The sequence below is a fragment of the Cyprinus carpio genome, chromosome A24 (genome assembly GCF_018340385.1).
Source record: "Cyprinus carpio isolate SPL01 chromosome A24, ASM1834038v1, whole genome shotgun sequence".
Classification (NCBI taxonomy): domain Eukaryota; kingdom Metazoa; phylum Chordata; class Actinopteri; order Cypriniformes; family Cyprinidae; genus Cyprinus; species Cyprinus carpio.
The window spans coordinates 2,233,930-2,252,683 of NC_056595.1; the positions used below are offsets into that span (position 1 = coordinate 2,233,930).

Sequence of the window (18,754 nt, forward strand, 5' to 3'; positions counted from 1 at the left end):
ATTTAATATAATATTATTATCATTATTATATACGGTTAGCCTATATGATAAATGAATGATGCATTTATATAGCGTTTTATTGTTGTACACCCAATTCGCTGTACGATCATGTGGGGGGTCTCTCCTCAACCACCAGCAGTGTGCAGCATCCACTTGGATATATTATATATATATAATGATAAAAATAATAAAAGCCATATGCACATATATTACATAAAAAGACACGATCAACGGACTGTGGGATGGATAAAAATATTTGATCAATCTCTGATAATCTCAGGTTGCTATGGTCACGCGGGTTTGTTTATGCATTAAACTCGTGGCAAAATTTTCGAGCTTCATTTTTTTTTTATCTTACAATGACAGTCATTTATTAATTTATGCCAGAAGTTATGTAAATGAAAAACGAAGTCGAGATCGATATAAAACTTGAGTCGTAGACCTCTTTAATGATGTACGTTATAGTTTATGAAGTGAATTGGCATAATTTTACATTTAGCAGTAACTCTGAACTAATGTGAACAAAGAACGATTCTGTGCGCTGGCGTCCTCCCACAGGTTAGATCTTAAACAAACACTGTTAATTGCAGTTAACCAAATGAAACAATACACATTTAATGCTATAAAAGTGTGGTGACTGGCATAAAGTTGGCTTGACGTTGGACGTTCGATATTCGCAAATCTAGGGACCGTCTCTAAAGTTACATGCGAAACTACTATACAAACGTCAATAGCATGAAAGGAGAATGACTAACAGTCATGAAAAACAACTGTTAACTGTTCACCTTTCGGTGTCAACTATAATGCACACCTTTTATATTTTTGATAATTATTAAAATAAACTGAGCTACTTTTCATTACCGAATGGGCTCAAATTTAAAATATGCCATAATTTGAAGCTCAATAGCATTTGAACAGAATGACCCACTTTTCATAAAACATACTGTGTGTTAAGGAGAATAAATGCAAACATACTGTTAACTGTTCATCTACGGTGTTATAAATGCACACATTTTATATTTTTTTTAATAATTCAAATAAACTGTAAATCAATGTAAAATATTGCTACTTTTCATTACCGAATGTACAAATTTAAAGCTCAATAGCATTTGAACAGAATGACTCACTTTCATAAAACATACTGTAAAGTGTTCATCTTCGTGTCAACCTAATGCACACCGTTCATATTTTTCATAATTATTCAAATAAACTGTAAATCAATATGTATATTGCTATTTTTTCATTTGAGCAGTGTTTACGTCATTTGGTAATGAAAAGTTATTTTACATATGATTTACAGTTTATTTTAATAATATTCAAAAAATATACAAAGGTGTGCATTATAGTTTTAACAGTTGTTTTCATACTGTTAGTCATATCTCCTTTGCATTGACGTTAGAGAACGTTGTATAGTAGTTTCGCATGTCACTTTAGAGACGGTCCTAGATTTTTCGAACGTCCAATAGCCAACTTTAACAGTAAAAGAGTGAACTTTAACTGCACAAACGTTGCTAATACACATATACAATTTGTTAATAAAGTTAATAAAGCAACGATCCAACTCGAAAATTAAAACTTTTTTTGCGTCCGGGCCGACTGCGTCTCGGTTAATAAACGATGACGTGACTTCCAGTGATAAAAGGAGCGATAACACTCGCATGTGTGTGAGCTGCGTTCGGGGCCGAAGGACGTGACTTCACCCCATGTACACGCCCTTGACCTTCCACCCCCACGTCAAAACAGCGTAACAAAGCGAGACGCGCAGAAAAATGAAGCGCCACAGGAAAAACTGCAGCGCAAGCTCAAACTAGACTGACGTCGCAAAATCAAAAATCAGTGTTGCAAATAAAATTGTAGATATGAACCATGGAAAAATATGTATTGCAAATCATTGCTTTCGCCTTTATGTTTTGCAATTCTTTATTTTTTTTGTTTGCAAAAGCAAAATTATTTTTCCTCAATACTTTATTGCAAAACTTTTTTTCCTTTGCAAAACTTTATTTTTTTGCGTATATATGTTTGATTATATTGACTCCATTATTAATTCAACCATTCCACAGTCTGAGGCCTTTAAAGATCTTAAATTTGTGCAGCAAGTCTTAAATGCATGACATTAAATGTTGCATGCGTTGCAAAAAAAAAAAATAATAATAATAATAATTCCTCAGTATTATTTAGCTAAATGCATGACATTAAATGTTGCATGCGTTGCTGAATTATTATAATTCCTCAGTATTATTTAGCTTTCCAATAAAATTATCTATCTTTTTTTTAATTTTTTAAAACTAAGAGATATCTGTGAGAGATATGTGTTCTTGTTTAAGCATGAACTCAATTAATTTTAATCAACTTCTCATTTAAATTTAAGAACCTTTAGACATTTGCACTGGAAAACAAGACCAAAATCATGATGAACTGTTTTTTTTTTTTTTTTTTTTTTTTGCTGCAGTGTAATGGAGATTTATTGGAAGTTGCATTTATAAACGTTAAAGCATTGCTAAAACATGTATGTTTTGAGACCATGTTGACATATTGTGTTTCATTCTATTTATTCCTTAAGTTTTATTTACTTCTTAAAAATCCTTAAAACGTTCTTTAAAGAATGTACTTCACAAAACCCTGATTCATACACTTTCAAGTGCCACTTCAGTGTCTGATACATTATGTTATTTGTATATGGTTTTTCTAATACCCGGAACATTATAAAGTTTAGATGGGGCTGCTGGATGCTGGATTTTAAACTGCGGGTCTCTTTAAAGCTGGTCCAGCCCCTCCATCCTCCTCCTGCAGTCGCAGTGGGTTTCTCCTCTGTCCAGATCCGCGCAGCTGCTCTCCACTTCAGCCAGGATTTTGCTGGATTCATGGTACGCACGTTCTGCTCTCTGAAGACATCTATAATGGAGCTAGGTCTCGTCTGCTCGAGGACTTTGTAATCGGACTGCTTTAGACTGGTTACTGTGACTGTGAGGAGAGACTATGTGTTCTTCGGGATGGGTGCGAACAATGGCAAACAGTGTGGAAGTGAAGGTATGTGATCTCCAAGAACTAAAACGCGTCACTCTCTGTGAAATTAAAGATGGAGTGTCGCAAATGGTGGTTTTTAGTAGCTAGCATTGACTTTTGGTTGTAGAAATAAAGATACAGAGCTGCCCTGGATGAGTTAATGAAGCACATTTTGATGAAGTCTAAGATGAGGGGGATTGCGCAGCATTGTTAAAATAAATAAATTAATAAAAAACATTAAATCTAATAGTCAAAAGTACAGTGTAGGATATTAAAGCACAGCTAAATTCATGAAGTTGAAACACAAGTGATTCATTAACACCTATAAAACGTGTTATTAAAAAAAAAAGAAAAGAACGAATACTAGGCTACCTGTCAACACCGAAGTCATCCCGAGACGCACTTGTCTCTGTAAGGCTGTAAAACAGCACAAATCACTGAAGCATGTTATGAAAAGAGAGCTTGCGTGCTTTCTTTTCTCGTGTTTTTGGGGGCGGGGTTACCTGGCAAATGTATCTGCGTCAAGCAAGATTAAACCACGCCCACCACCCCTGGAAAGAGACAGACCACACCCACTAGCCTAGATCGAACCGCGCGCGACAGATGCAACACAACACGGTATTCCTTCCTTTGCCAGTTGTCTTGGATTTAAGTCAATTTAATTATGAGACTGTTTAGTACTTTTACTGTTTTTGAAGCCAAAACATTGTTCTTCCAACTAGCCTCTAATTTTAAACTGTCATCTTCTTTCTGCTAAGGATTTTAGGACAGTGATTTTTCATCATGCATTTTTGATAAATTGCAGATCAATGCAGTAAAACTTACCAAGGCTTTAAAAAAAAAAGCAGGTGACAGAGAGAGAGTCAAGACTTTTCTGTAAAAATGTAAAACAGCAGAAAATGGTACAGTACCGAGAAATGGAAATGGATCAACAGTCCCAATCAATTAAAAAATGCCAAACCGTAGTCGTCTCAGCACAGAGTAAATGACTTCTTGAAAGCCGGAAAAGTTGAGTTCATGGCCTGTTTTGAACTGCGAGCACAAACCGAAAGCAGAACTGAGAGCATGATTAAAGCAGCTGAGAAACATCTACAGTTTGAGGGAGTTACTCTGGAGCAAGCAAATGAAAAACTTCAGGCTCAAGTAGTAGATTCACAGGCAACATGTGGAGGCTCTTAACAGTAGCCTATTATTAGTATTACAGTGGAATGCAAGGAGCTTAATGGCAAATGGGCAAGAATTTAAAAAGGTAATAGATAAGGAACATAAACCTTGCATTATATGTATACAAGAGGCCTGGTTGAAATCTCATTTTTTTGATACAAGGATATATAGGCATTAGAAGAGGTAGACAGACAATGGTGGAGGGGTGGCTATATTTATTAAAAATGAAATTACATACAGGGTAAAAGGCAGAAATGTTAGCCAAGGTGTTTGTCAAAGCACACAGTGAAGAAAACACAACAGAAGAAATGAAAATAAATAGATGACAATCTAAAAACATCCCAATATCACGATGGAGTAAAGGCCTCGTAATATGGAATGACTGTTGAAGTAAAGCAGAAATTCAGGAAAGAATTAAAGAACACATAAATAAAAAGTGTCAGGATATGTTGGGCAGGGACATAAAGGGCAGACACCTCTGCGATATCCAAAAACAAGCTGGTAAAGAGAGTATGCCTCAATAATATGAGAGAGAGAATATACTGTAATTATTACACGACTCCGAATAGGACATCCTTGTTTAAATCATTAATTGTTCACAACAGGGAAACATCAAACTGGATTATGTACAGTATACCCTGAAGTGAAGCAGAGACTGTTCAGCATGTACTCCTACATTGTAATCTATTTACCAAGGAAAATAAAAAAAAGTTGATTAAGACATTGAAAGATATGTTTTATCAATACACCATAAGTTGGCTTGTCAGCCATCATTAAACGGTACAAGAAGAAGAAGAAGAAGAAGGGGGTGTTTGTTTCAAATAAGCAGCTGCTATTGAGATGAATGGAAATGCACATGGGACACATGGGAAATAAGAGGAATATTTGGGAAACTTGTTTGGTAACAGTAATCCAGACGTTTTTGTGCAGTTCTGATCCCAGAAGTAACTGCTGATTTTTACAAACAGTCCTGAGCTCCATATGATGGTGTTGTGCAGATGTGTGTACTTTATGCAGTTCTGAGTAAAACTCAACACTCGTGGGTGTGTGAAACTGCTCACAGTCAGCTCTCTCTGGCCTTGTTCACATCTGCCAGTAACATCTGCTCTGGGTGATTTGATCATAAGTGCTCAGGCGAAACAGATCATTGTGTATCTGATAGTGATGTGCCTCAAACGCTCCTCCTGTGACCACCTGCGCATGTGTGTTCATCCAACATGTTGGCATTTGGTTTTAAAGAGTGTGAAGCAATTATTAAGCAATTTTTTTCCTTCGGACCACCATGAACTAAACAGGTGCAGATAAACAGATAATAAAACTGGCTACATTTTTACTTGAAATTAACTGTTTAAATGCAATTGTACTGAATATCATGTTTAGTGCAACAGCACAAATGTGAAGTTGATGTTGCTTAATCGTCTAAACAATGCCAAGTGAAACATTCTGGCTCTGTAACACTATTTACTGCATATGCGATGCACAGATACACATTATGCATTTAGGAGTCTGTAACATGCTCTTAAATTTGACCCCAATTTTGAATTTCTCTTCAAGCCTGGCAAAATTATCCTCATGCTTTGCATAAGCACAGGACAGGAAACAGATATGAAAGCTTTTGAGAAGTTGTTTTCCAAAAAAAATAAAAGCTGCATGTTTGCCACATTTTTAGGTGAAATTATTCCTTTAAAAAGCCCCAGAGTCTGTGGCAACCATAAAAGAATTAGATAAAATAACCTGCACTACTACGATCATTTGATATTTTGCTTTGCATTGACATTCATGCAATTTTAAAATTCACTTAAGTGGCCTCTGGGAGATTGTCTTTTATAAATGCAGAGCCTGAATTGTTGGTGAATGGGTATAAATCAAGGCAAATGTGGTAATGTGTGCTTGGGACAGTCCTTCTCTTTTAGTCTCCATCTGGAATACTTAACACCATTTGAAATTTCCATCATGGAGGAAAAGAGCTCTAATATGACTTATGGATTATGGACCGGCCACTCAGGCCATGAGTGATGAACCGTTTGTGAAAATTCGAAGGAAATCTCTTTTGTCATTTCTCCCTTTACGTGATGGGAAATGGCTGTGCTTGGGATGGCAAACGACTGACAGCTTAATGATTCAGATTTATTTTCACAGTCCAGCAGAGCTCTTTTCTTCCTAGTTTAGTAGGAGAAAGTGCAGATTTTCCAGCTGTCATTTTTGCAGGTCAGAGTTCAGTTAAAGTTCAGCACCCGTCTGAGAGCAAAGAATATCTTAAATCAGTGCTCTGTTCGTCTACATTACATCTGTATAATATATGCAATAAGGTTACTTAAATCAGTTACATTGCTTAATATGCATATGAAAAATTTGGCATTACATTTTTCTTAGAAAATGTATTTTATTTGAGAATTTTTCACTGGTGTTACTGTCACAAGTCACAAATTCATGGTTGGTAATAATAAACCTTACCATCAGCTTTTATTGGAGGAAAAAAATTGCTTAAAGGTATCATTTACCCAAAAATGGAAATTCTGTCATCATTTGCTCACCCTCAAGTTGTTCCATACCTCTGTGGGTTTCTTTCTTCTGTTGATCAAAAATAAGATATTTTGAAGAATGTTGGTACTCAAAAAGTTGATGGTAGCCATTGACTTCCATAATATAAAAAATGAAAATTAAAAATACTACGGAAGTCAATGGGTACCGTCAGCTGTTTGCTTATGGACATTCTTCAGAATAACTTCTTTTGTGTTCAACAGGTTTATTTTTGGACGAACAATCACTTTAATTCAACACTAACTTTTTGTAAGTCCTACAATCATGATCATTTAGAGAATGACCCGTCTCCGTGTTGACCCTTGTGCTGAACTGCACAGCTGTCATTGTGAATGCCCATTCTCAAGAAAGTGTGTGTATGCCACAATAAACAAGTGAGAGCTGACCTCATATCATCCTTTATTCTTTTCAGGCTGCATTTGAATGCACCATTTTTCAGTACCGAGTTGAGAAAATCGCCTGTGAAACAGTACCAAAGCAAATATCTGTGGTTTTAGCTCTTGATTCTGAGTAAGAACGCTGCTGCCTCTCTTTTAGCAACAAAGTAATACAGTTTCATCATCCATTTTGATTAAGCTGAAGACTTTAAGATTTGTGAAAGCTTTGCCTAGCAACGTCATAATAACAGCGTCCGTATCTGGTCGTAATTCAAGGCGTGCAAGGCACATGGGGGCGACTTGACGGATGAGTCCCATTCTGCCCACTACAATAGGAGCTGAAGCAGATGTTGCGGCTCACTGATGTGACTGCAGCACGTCGTGGCTGTGGTTACAGTGTGTCCACGTTATTCTGCTGTTGTGACCGAGGTGATAAGAGTTCATTGAGTCATTCAGTGCATCAGCGCTAATCTGACAGCTTGTTTGAAAGACCTTCACACAACAGCTTTCCAGGCTGGACATATGTTGGCAACATTTCGGGCGAGCAAAGGGTGTTCACACATATGGCGATTTGCAGCAACTCCATGACCTCTTTATATGTGTGAAAAGAGCATTAGTGAGTGTTTCTGTGTGCTTATTCCTGAATGGATGTGTGTTAAGAGCCAGAAGAAGAACTTGTTTACAGAGAGAACGGTGTTTGTGGGATGAAGCTGTGCTCTGCTCGCATGGAGCCGCTTGTGGTTCAAATGACCTGACAGAGGATGACGTGCCATGAACCAACCCTGCCAAATTAACACACATGCACACACTCATATCTTCTTCTACAGAAAGTAAGACCTTTTCCATGGATCTCAACTTCATAATGTTTTGTTTTTTCTTGTCAAATAAAAATGAGTCCGAAATTTATCACATTACGCAATTAAAATGGGTTTTGCCAGAAAGGCCAAGCTGGGGTGCACTTTCCATGAAAAACTCACTGCTTAGCTACCGTAATAAAATGCATTACTGGAGAAGTTAGCTAGCTAGTCATGACTGTTTCTAGAAACCATAGCAAGTAGGTCCCACATCCATTGTTTGAAACACTACAGGAGCTAATGACATCACGCTCATGATGAACTAATAACGTCGGCTTATCAATCAGTTCAAGGCTGAATTAATGTCAGAGAACTGTTGTAAATAACAAACTCGAGGTACTAGAGCTTATTTTGAAAACATGCACATAGCATGGCTATGGTGGTCGACCAGCTAGACCAATACCCATCAAGCACTCGCATCAACCAACATGGAAATTCATGCAATAATAAAAAAATAAAAGTCCGGCGCTTAACACTGGCTTGTCCCTGCGAGTGGGGAACCATAATCTAAAGGGTGCTGGTAGTGTTGTTGATTTATGTTCCAGGCTGTGAATGACCGCACTTTTATTACAACACCAATCCAACTTTAAAATCCACAAATGTGAACTAATGTGCAAGTATCAAACTTACTCACCATCTTAAATAAACCATCAACCATATATAAGTAACAAGCCATCACGAATGGTCTCCGCTCGTTCTCTGGCACAGTGGCCAGATATGTCCTAAAGTATGATAAATAAATCTGTCTTGGAGGATCATAAAGAAACTGCAGACTCTGCCAGTGTTAGAGATACTAAAGTAATTTCTTCCATCTATTGTTCCAGTCACGGATATTGTCTTGGCAGGAAGACGTAAACCGAAGGGTTTTGCTCAGCTTCAGTGTGTTCCTGATGAGCACTGAGTAATGAGTTCCTCTCCAAATCTTTAATCAGGAAAACCTCAGATCTCGCTTTGGATGAGGAACAAGAGGAGTTTCCTTGCTTTCAGAAATGGATCAGCAAGTGAATGAGTGATGGGGCCAAAATGTCCGATCGTGCTTTTTATTGCATATAATATTGACTTGCACCCCACCCTTCTGTGAAACTGCTCAGCAGCGTTCCCAGAGCTGGCCGATGGAGCCGACTGGATATAGATTGTGAATGCATGCAGTCAAGTACAGGTATGATCTGAAAAACGAGCTGTTTTCACAAAACGTTATTTTCTTCTTCCCTTTGGTCCCAGGCAAGGGTAGCTCCAGTATCTCCTCCGATGTGAGCTCCAGCACCGATCATACGCCCACCAAAGCTCCCAAGAATGTGGCTACCAGTGAAGGTAAACCATCTGGTCTTCATTATGATCCAAAATGCCTGCTAAGTCTCATTCGCTCCTCCCTTTTGCCCCCCTCTCTCAGATGAAATGCTTAACATTTTGTAGCAAACTTACGTGCTCGTAGGATAACCTGGAGATTGAAAACAAACTTGGCATTCAGAACTAACTAGTGGGTCGTTTGTCTTGTGAGCGAGCGGATTGGAAAAATCCCCAGGGCAGGTTAATATCTGGATATTAGCTGCAGGAACGCAGTGTGTGTGTGTGGCTGTTTTTCTTAGAGGCTCTCTTGAAATTAGGAAAACATCATCGAGATGTTTTTACATTACAGTGGTGTGGATTGCACCCTTTGCATCCCCGTGCTGTACTGTAAAAACAGCTAATAAAAAAGACAGTAAATCTGTTAATCCCTATGTGAGTTTGGCTTGGCTTATGCATCATATATTCTCATGTACCACATGACCTCCCGACGCAGATATATTCCACATATAAGATCACTCCAGAGTTGTTTTGTAGCCTGATAGGACTAGCGATTACAGCGTTCCTTTCCATTACGGCTAACCATTTGACCCGTGTTGTTATATTTATCAGTGCGTGTTTAAACAAACTCATTCATTTATTGGTTTCATAGCCTTTTAAGTTTCATTACCGTAAATCATGTCTGCAGAAAGCTTGTAAATATTTTTACTGTTTATTTGGTGTGCAATGTAATGCAAATACACAAGGGTCGCTATTGTGTATATTAGCATAAACCATCTTTTTCTACAGTCTGTTTTCACTTGCATGTCTACAACTGTTATAGTAAGCAAGTTACTAAAAGTTACTCTCAACATGTTTATAGCTAGTGAAATTAGTTAAATCGTTTATCTTTTTATAGCTAATTAAGTTTAGAGCAAGTTTATAGTTAAAGTTAATTAAACTCAAAATTTTTATAACTAGTTAAGTTAAACTTTTGACATGTTTATAGCTAGTTAGCTCAACTGTCAACAAGATTATGTAGCTAGTAATCATTTATTTAAGTGGTTTACTTGTTTATAGCTAAAGTTGATTAAACTGTCAGCATTTTTATAGCTAGTTAAGTTAGTTAAACTACTAACATGTTTATAGCTAGAGTTCAACTATCGACAAGTTTATGACTAGTTAAAGTTAGTTAAACTGTCAACATGTTTATAGCTAGGGAAATTAGTTAACTTTCAACATTTTTAATAGCTAGTTAAGTTAGTTAAACTGTTGACATGTTTATAGCTAGGGAAATTAGTTAACTTTCAACATTTTTTATAGCTAGTTAAGTTTGTTAAACTGTTGACATGTTTATAGGTAGGGAAATTAGTTAACTTTCAACATTTTTAATAGCTAGTTAAGTTAGTTAAACTACTAACATGTTTATAGCTAGGGAAATTAGTTAACTTTCAACATTTTTAATAGCTAGTTAAGTTTGTTAAACTGTTGACATGTTTATAGGTAGTTAAAGATAGTTTAACTGTCGACAAGTTTAGTGCTAGTTAAAGTTAGTTAAACTTTGACATGTTTATAGATAATTAAAATTATTCAAATGTCAGTTTATTAGGATTAAAATGCAGCTGCCAACAGATTTATGGTTAGTGAAAATTAGTTATACTGCCTTCATGTCTATAGTCTAATGTTAGTTAATTAAACAGTCTATTTTTACAGCTAGCTACAATTAGTTAAACTGCCAACACGTTTACAAACTCTTGACATGTTTATAGGTAGTTAAAGTTAGTCAAACTGTCTTCTTGATAATGTTAATTAAACTGTCAGCATTTTTATAACTAGTGAGATTAGTTCAACTGTTGACTTGTATAGCTAATTAAAGTTAGTTGAACTGTCTTGTTCATAGATAGTTAAATTTAATCAAACTGTCTATTTTTTTATAACTATTTAAGTTTAACATTTGTAATGTTTTCAGCTAGTGAAATTATTTAAACCTTTATCATGTTTATAGTTCAAGTTATTCAAATGTCAATTCATAAAGATTAAAGTTCAACTGTCAGCAAATTTATAAAGTTAGTTATTCTGCCTTCATGTTTATAGCTAGTTACACTGTCGACATGTTTATAACTGGTTGATATATCGACAGTAGTTAAATTCTTGGCATGTTTGTAGTTAAAGTTAGTTCAACTGTCGACATGTTAATAGCTACTTAAGATTTTAAACAGCTCAAACATTTAAAAGCACAGTAGATTACAGTATGTTTTTGCAATACATCATCAAGATATTTTAAACTTCACATGGATTGACATGAATCCATTCTTTTTAACGTATCTTTATACTGCATTGAGATGCATATTTAAATCTGACATTTAGTTTTAGAGTCTGTATGTGGCTGGGCATCACCACAGCTCCCTGGAAAGCTGTTTTCCAGGTTGGCACTGTTCTTTATACACTGTTATACACACCCTACTCAGGCTTCACACCAGGGAGTTGGGTCCAGCTCCATATTGTCCCCAAAACTGGGCATCTGGTGTGTGTGTGTGTGTGTGTGTGTGTGTGTGTGTGTGTGTGTGTGTGTGTGTGTGTGTGTGTGTGTGTGTGAATAAGAGTGAGCCAGGTGCTAATAGAGTGTGACCCATGATTATGGTCGTAGTCATAGTATTTCATAGTTTCTTGGCGCAGACAGGTGGAACAATGAATATCATGAAAAGATTTCGCTAAGCAATGCCCGGCGTTAATGAGGGCCACATAGTGTACGTGTAAAGCAGCCAGTTTGTGTGGTTCAGTGAGGGTAGCTCAAAACACGAGGGAAATGAGGTTAAAGTCAATATTAAGAGCTATGATTAGATGTTTAAGCTATGTGAAAAACTTGGAAACTCTTGCCCCCTAAATTTAACAAAGGAATAATGTGATCACATAAAAAAGTTGAAATGTTAAGCACACAGCGCTGACCTTTGTATGTGATAGGGAGCCAGTAAGGGAACTAAGCTAGTTGCTAAGGATCTAGCCGCTGTTTAAAGTCAACATGAAACATTAGTTTTTATAATGTGAGTTTCTACATGTGAACAGAATATTCAAAGGGATAAAACAGGGTGGGACTTTGATTGGATCATAAAAGGAAGGGTGTTACTGAGAGGAATAGTGCTAGACAATTATGTTAACATGACCTTCTACAAGTTACATCACTTGAATAGGAAAGTCATTTTAGAGTGTACAGTTGTGGTCAAAATCTCACAGTTTCAGGATCTGCAAAATGTTAATTATTTAACCAAAATAATAGGGATCACACAAAATGCATGTAAAGAGAAAATAACAGCTGAATTTATAAAAATGATCCAATTCAAATGTTTACATATGCTTGATTCTTAATCCATACTGCATACCTGGATGATCCACAGCTATGTTTTTTTTTTTGTTGTTTTTTGTTTTGTTTAGTTTTTTTGTTGTTGTTGTTGTTGATGAGTCCCTTGTTTGTCCTGAACAATTCAGCTGCGTGCTGTTTTTCAGAAAAATCCTTCATCTTCCACTAATTCTTTGGTTTTCCAGTGTCTTTTGTGTATTTGAACCCTTTCCAGCAGTGACTGTATGATTTTGAGATTCATCTTTTCACACGGAGGAGAACTGAGGGACTCAAACACAGCTATTACAGAAGGTTTAAACACTCTCTGATGCTACAGAAGGAAACACCATGCATTAAGAGCCGGGGGGTGAAAACTTTTTATATTTGCAGATCGGGGGAAATTTAACTTATTTTGTCTTCTGGGAAACATGTAAGTATCTTGTGGCGCTTCTGAAGGGCAGTACTAAATGAAAAAGAAAAGAAGAAGAAAAAATTAGGCAAATTAAGAAAAATGTGCACATCTTCATTCTGTCCAAAAGTTTACACCCCCTCCTCTCTTTTTATCTCTGTTTTGTTACAGATGAAGGTCAGTCAGAGTGATTTGTTTTTATGAACAATATTCAGATGTGTGTATATGCACAAACACTCACACACAATGTAAAGACCTCGAATCCCTCTATATTTATGCCTTTAGGGGAGGATAAAATACACTTGTGTGGGATGGCGCTTCCCACAGGATAACAAACACATGTGAGTCTGTCTGAAATGTCAGGATATTTAATACTGCGAGTCAGGAGACTGTTCGGACACAGCGATGCGACAAACACACATAAAGACTGGCAAAGCCTTGGCATTGTGAACGTCCAACTCTTACACTGTGGGAAATCACATACTGTGTGTGTATGTTGTGGAGGCAGTTCACCAAAAGTTTTTTTTGGGGTGTGTTTTTGGGTCTAAAATCAGCACTCACACACACAAAAATGTCAAACATGGAAAAATGTGAATTTAAATAAAGTATGGAGTATGTGGCCATAATTAGTTAAGTAAATAAAATGGAGGAATTTACCCTAAATTTTAAGGAATCGCAATGAAAAAATGGTAATCTAATCTAAAGAGATACAAATAAATAAAAGGCTATCTCTTCTCTTTCTCATCTCTTGGCAAATTTTCACTTAATATATATATATATATATATATATCATATATATATATATATATATATATGTATATGTGTATGTATATATGTATATATATATATATATATATATATATATATATATATATATATATATATATATATAAATATTGGAGACACATAATTAAAGTATGAGGAATAGTAACCAGTCTTAGCACTTTTGTGACAGGTCGTTTATTGAATGGCAGCTTATATACACAATTATTGCCACTACTGAAACCAGCAAATAATTAATTTTCAAAAGGACAAATATATATTTATTTTAATGCAATTATACCAATACAATACAATTTCATGCCTACAAATGGATAATAATGCCCAGCTAAGCTTAACAGGGAACATCTTGGGCTCTTAGCTTGAACACTTTCTTCTCTGTTTAAGATTGAACACTGACTGGCTTTTCAAAGTGTGGGAAAGTCTCGAAACAAACCATAAAATGCCCAAACCAAACCATTAAAATGCTGAGAATGTCTTGTGCCAACCATCCTACCATCACTCATATAATTCGGGCCTCAAGGTCCATATTTGTTGGACCTTGTCAAATGTAAGAAGGATGATGTTCCTCTGTGGTATGCAATACAAAAGACTAAGTGTTTCTCAGTGCTGTCGAGGTCTGGTAGTGAACACACATTTTAAACACCTGCAGCCTTCATCTGTTTCCCACAATCTCTGAGGCATCCAGTTGTTCAGCTGGAAAGAGGAACAGGAGATAGACCACCCTCGCTCATCTGAACTTCAGGAGATATTTGAGAGTTTATTTCAAAGAATACCATGACGCTAATAAAACCTCTTTGAGCCTACTGAAGATAATGCTCAATGGAACATCTCAAATATCTTCTCATTATATGGAAAACATCTAAAAGTAGGACGATTTTCTACTGGAGAAAGAAGAAGGAATTGCTTTGCCATCTTAAAAGGAGTCTCCTGTCTCTGTTTTTCAAGATAAATTCAACACGGATAGATTTTCAGCTTATGAATAGCTAAATTTAGCTCCTTACAAATGGTCGATATGAGAGAGAATTTCACGAGGTGCTTAGCTAAAGTAGTTAAAATGCTCACAAGTCCACATTTCTTTGTTTGGGATGTGGTTCAAAATACACACTATAAGTTCAGGCCTGGCCTAGGAATGGTCGTCCCCGGAACGTTTTCTTTGGCTCCCCGTGTGTTTGAGGTGTGGTTTCTCTACAGATTGTTCAAGGACAAAAAACAAATAGTGAGACCAGAGCTGTTAGCACAGGAGGATTATTAACCCACTTTGTGGTGCCACTTTTCTTCAGTTTTCTTCATTGAGGAATTGATAATTTTTTTCCTACCTCTTTCAAAGAGTTGTATTGAGGTTTTCTTTTTAAAGAATTGAATGTACTATGTAAACATACTGTAAATTTCAGAATTGAAAATTTCCTCCGTAGTCCAAAAATTTCCATTTATCAGAGATTCGGCTCAGTCACAGTACTAATGGATGAATAATTAACAGTTAATAACAGGACTACTGTTATTAACAGCTGTTTGTAAACTTCTAGATTACTAACAGTCCCTCTTCATATTTTTCTCATCATACAGATTTGCACAATGTGTGAGGTGTCACTGTCAATCTTCTCTTGCGCAGACAATAGAAGTATGAGTGGAAATTTGTTATACTGGGCTTCAGAGACCTGCACTAAGGAGTAAAGGGGTTTAAAGTGAAGCCAAGTGACAGTACTGATTACTGATGACTAGCACTAAATAACAGCAGATTGGACAGTTCAGCCCAAGGAAAACCTATTAATCAACTTCTCCCGATTCAGACCGATTGCATTGCCAAAGACTCTCAGCTTCAGAGATGTGGGAGAGTACGGCAGATTTATTTTGCTGTGGATTAAATGGTACGGTAAGTCAAATGTCGTAACATAAACCTGCCATGCGGGAGTGTGCGGTTTATGCAGATGCAGTTTGGTATATCCATTTCTTAGTGGCATTTCCTTCATATTTCATTGGGAACCGGCTACAACATTCTGTGAAGCAAACAATTAGTATCTATCTTCTGATGGACTACCAATGAATTATCTCTATGTCTTCAAAACAGTTAAATGACAATTTTCTCCATCCAGACAGAATTTGGATAAAAGCATATGCGTTTATTTGGTTCGCAGTGGATCAGCATGTTTGTAAATGTGATATTGCTTTAATATAGCAGTTCGATAAACAAGAAGTTAATATTGAGTACAATTTTGGACACAATATTCATCTTTCTCCATCAACAAAAATGGTTCTATAAGAAGCTAATGCAGAATCGACTGTTATGCATGATTGAATCAAGTGTCATTGAATCATTGACTCAACTGATTTATTCAAAACCACTGATTCGTTCAGGAACAAAATAAGTGATCTGCTGAATTCTGAACCACATACTTGCATACTACTCTTACTATGTTTGCCATATGGCAGAAATATTGAGTATTATGCTATATGCAGCTCTGAATTCAGCAGATCACTTATTTTGTTCCTGAACGAATCAGTGGTTTTGAATAAATCAGTTGAGTCAATGATTCAATGAGAGTCACTTGTCTTCACCTACTAGCGTAATGTTTCAAAATACCTTGCACATATTGAAGATACCCTGCTAATTCTCAGTACTTAAGTTGTAAAACTTGGCTTGAAGGAAATGTTTAGCAATGTGTAGCACTATTTGACTAATGTTTCTTGTTTAAATCTGATTTGTTTGTATGAAGAACAACAGTTATAACATATATTTAATTATACTCATTTTGATGTTATCTACTGTCTACTTTTGCTGTGCTACTATGTTTAAACAGTTTCTATTTGTGCATTCTTAAGATGTGTTTCTGTCGAGTTGACCCTAACAAACTCAACGTCATAACTCAAATTCTACAAACATGTTCGCTGAAGTTGAATGAAAACAGATATTGAGGTTTCAGTCATGTTTACACAAGACAGTGAAAGACCACTCAATTTAGACTTTTTTTGTAGAAGCTGTTGAGCTGTATGTATGTTAGATTAAATGTGTTCATGTGCATGGACGAATGAGCCTGCCATGTGGCTAATTACTCAGGAGCTGCAGGACTATGACGTCTTAGCAATGATGATTGGCTGATGTACCAACGTCTCAAGTGACTATCCTGAGCAGTGACATGAAAGGCAGTAGATGGGGGAAAAAAGAGTCCTCCAAATAATATCTGTCACTGGCAAACATCTACCATACAATAAAGAAATATTAGCTCCCCATATACCACCGCTTAAGCACCTCTTTTGTAGTCTTCATCATTAGCTTCTGATGTGATGCAGGTGCTGCCCATTCAAATACTCCACCCAGACCCGTGACCAAGTTGTTTTCATTTCCCAGAGCATTGCCGATATATGAGCAGAGGATAAATCTGATGTAGTATTGCATAATAACATGTTAGTTGGGTACAGCAGTCCACATTTTTAAAGAAATTTGTGATAATTCCCTGCTTTATTGCGCCAAGCAATTTCAAACTTAAAAGTATATACACACTTGTGTTGTTCCAGACCTGTATGATTTTCATTCTCCAGCAGAACTCAAAAGTAGATGTTTTGTGGAGCACTGGGATCCAAACAACATTGGAAACCATTGACTTCCATTTTATGAATAAAAACACTGAGACATGTTCTACAGAAGAAAGTCAAAGGTTTGGAACGAGTAATTAATGACAGAACATTCATTTTGAAGTGAACCTCCAGGCAGCTGTAAGCTGTCAAGTTTGTATTATGAATGCACTGGGCAATGAAAAGTAAAGGCTTCATTCAGTCAAAATTGTGGTTTTGGTTCTCGTGTTATGTTAGGCGGAGTTGTGTTTGGACTCTTCAAAGGAGGCACGCTGTTGGTATGAACTTCTCAATCATTAAAAACACAACTGTGAAAATATGTAAGTCCTTACCCTCTGACTGAACCGTCACGCGAGCAGGAGTTGGGTTTTGATGGAGCCAAGTTTGGTAGAACCTCACGGAGCCGAACCCTTTCTCAACTACGATTTAACACCTTTCTGTAGAGGATGCAATTTTAACTGCGAGGTTCCTAAACAACAAACTTTTACGATGTGCTTGGGGATAATAGTTCATGGAATGTTGGAGCGTGGCTTTCTCTCTGGTTAAACCTGAACCTACGGACCGAATCTGGACAGCATAGCATCACCTCATCAGTCCCTCTCTTTCCAAATCAGAGGGCTTAGTCAGAAAGCCTTCCAGATGTCCACGACCACATTACAGCAGTTGCCACAATTTGCTTCTTGTCATAACTATATAGTGCAGGGGGCCTTCCCAGAACATCTTGCAACCCATTATAACTGTTTGTCTGTGATCTGTGTGATCTGCAAGAGTTTCAGCATGTCTGCTGTGCACATGTCGGGATAGATGTCCTTAAGTTTCAATCTATGATATTCCAGGCAAGTTGCTCAAGAACTTTTGATAGCCTATATTTCAAGGTGCTAAATGATACTGCAGCGCCATGATGGAAATCGGATGGAGTTTGAGGTGTTAAGCCAGTGATTAGGTGTAAAACGGACCAGATCTGCTGGACTGGGTCTTGACTGGTGAAATACTGTTTGGGATGGATGTAAAACACACTAGTTTGCCTCTAGTATTGCTTTTGCCCTTATATTTCTGCTGCGTGTAAAGATCTATGAGCTGTGGAGAGGAGAACGGGACGGATCGAATGTCCTTGATTTTTTGCAGGCCTCGGAGGAGGTCCTTTGGGTGTTTTTGTTTTTATTGGTGAACTCTCAGAAAGAGGACAAGCCGTGGTTACACATGCTCAGTAAAGACCTATATCCCAAGAGTCTCCTCTACTGAGGATGTGCAGGGCCCTTCACTGAAGACCTGGGCGGTAGGCAACTGCTTTTCCATGTTGTCTGAACGTCTAATTATTAGCTCATACTTATGGTTTAAGTCCCCAAGTCAGGCAACATGTTGAGAGGAGATGTGCTATTTCTTCTGTAAACAATCATACTTTTAAATTTTGGTAGGCGTACCATGTAATTGGCAGAAAAATCCCATAGACTAGCATTGA

General features: G+C 36.9%; 1 protein-coding gene across 2 annotated transcripts in view; it reads left to right on the forward strand.

The window, feature by feature from the left end:
• The first annotated feature begins 2,819 nt into the window (after nt 1-2,819).
• si:dkey-192l18.9 (F-box/LRR-repeat protein 7) overlaps nt 2,820-18,754 on the forward strand; it is a 32,130-nt gene continuing 16,195 nt past the window's right edge. The window contains exons 1-2 of one of the 2 annotated variants that reach the window (XM_019098516.2): nt 2,820-3,027; nt 9,161-9,250. In XM_019098516.2, the coding sequence (XP_018954061.1) occupies nt 2,991-3,027; nt 9,161-9,250 (127 nt within the window). In that variant the 5' untranslated portion in view covers nt 2,820-2,990. The remainder of the gene's footprint in view (nt 3,028-9,160; nt 9,251-18,754) is intronic. The other variant, XM_042714037.1, reaches the window with a different exon arrangement.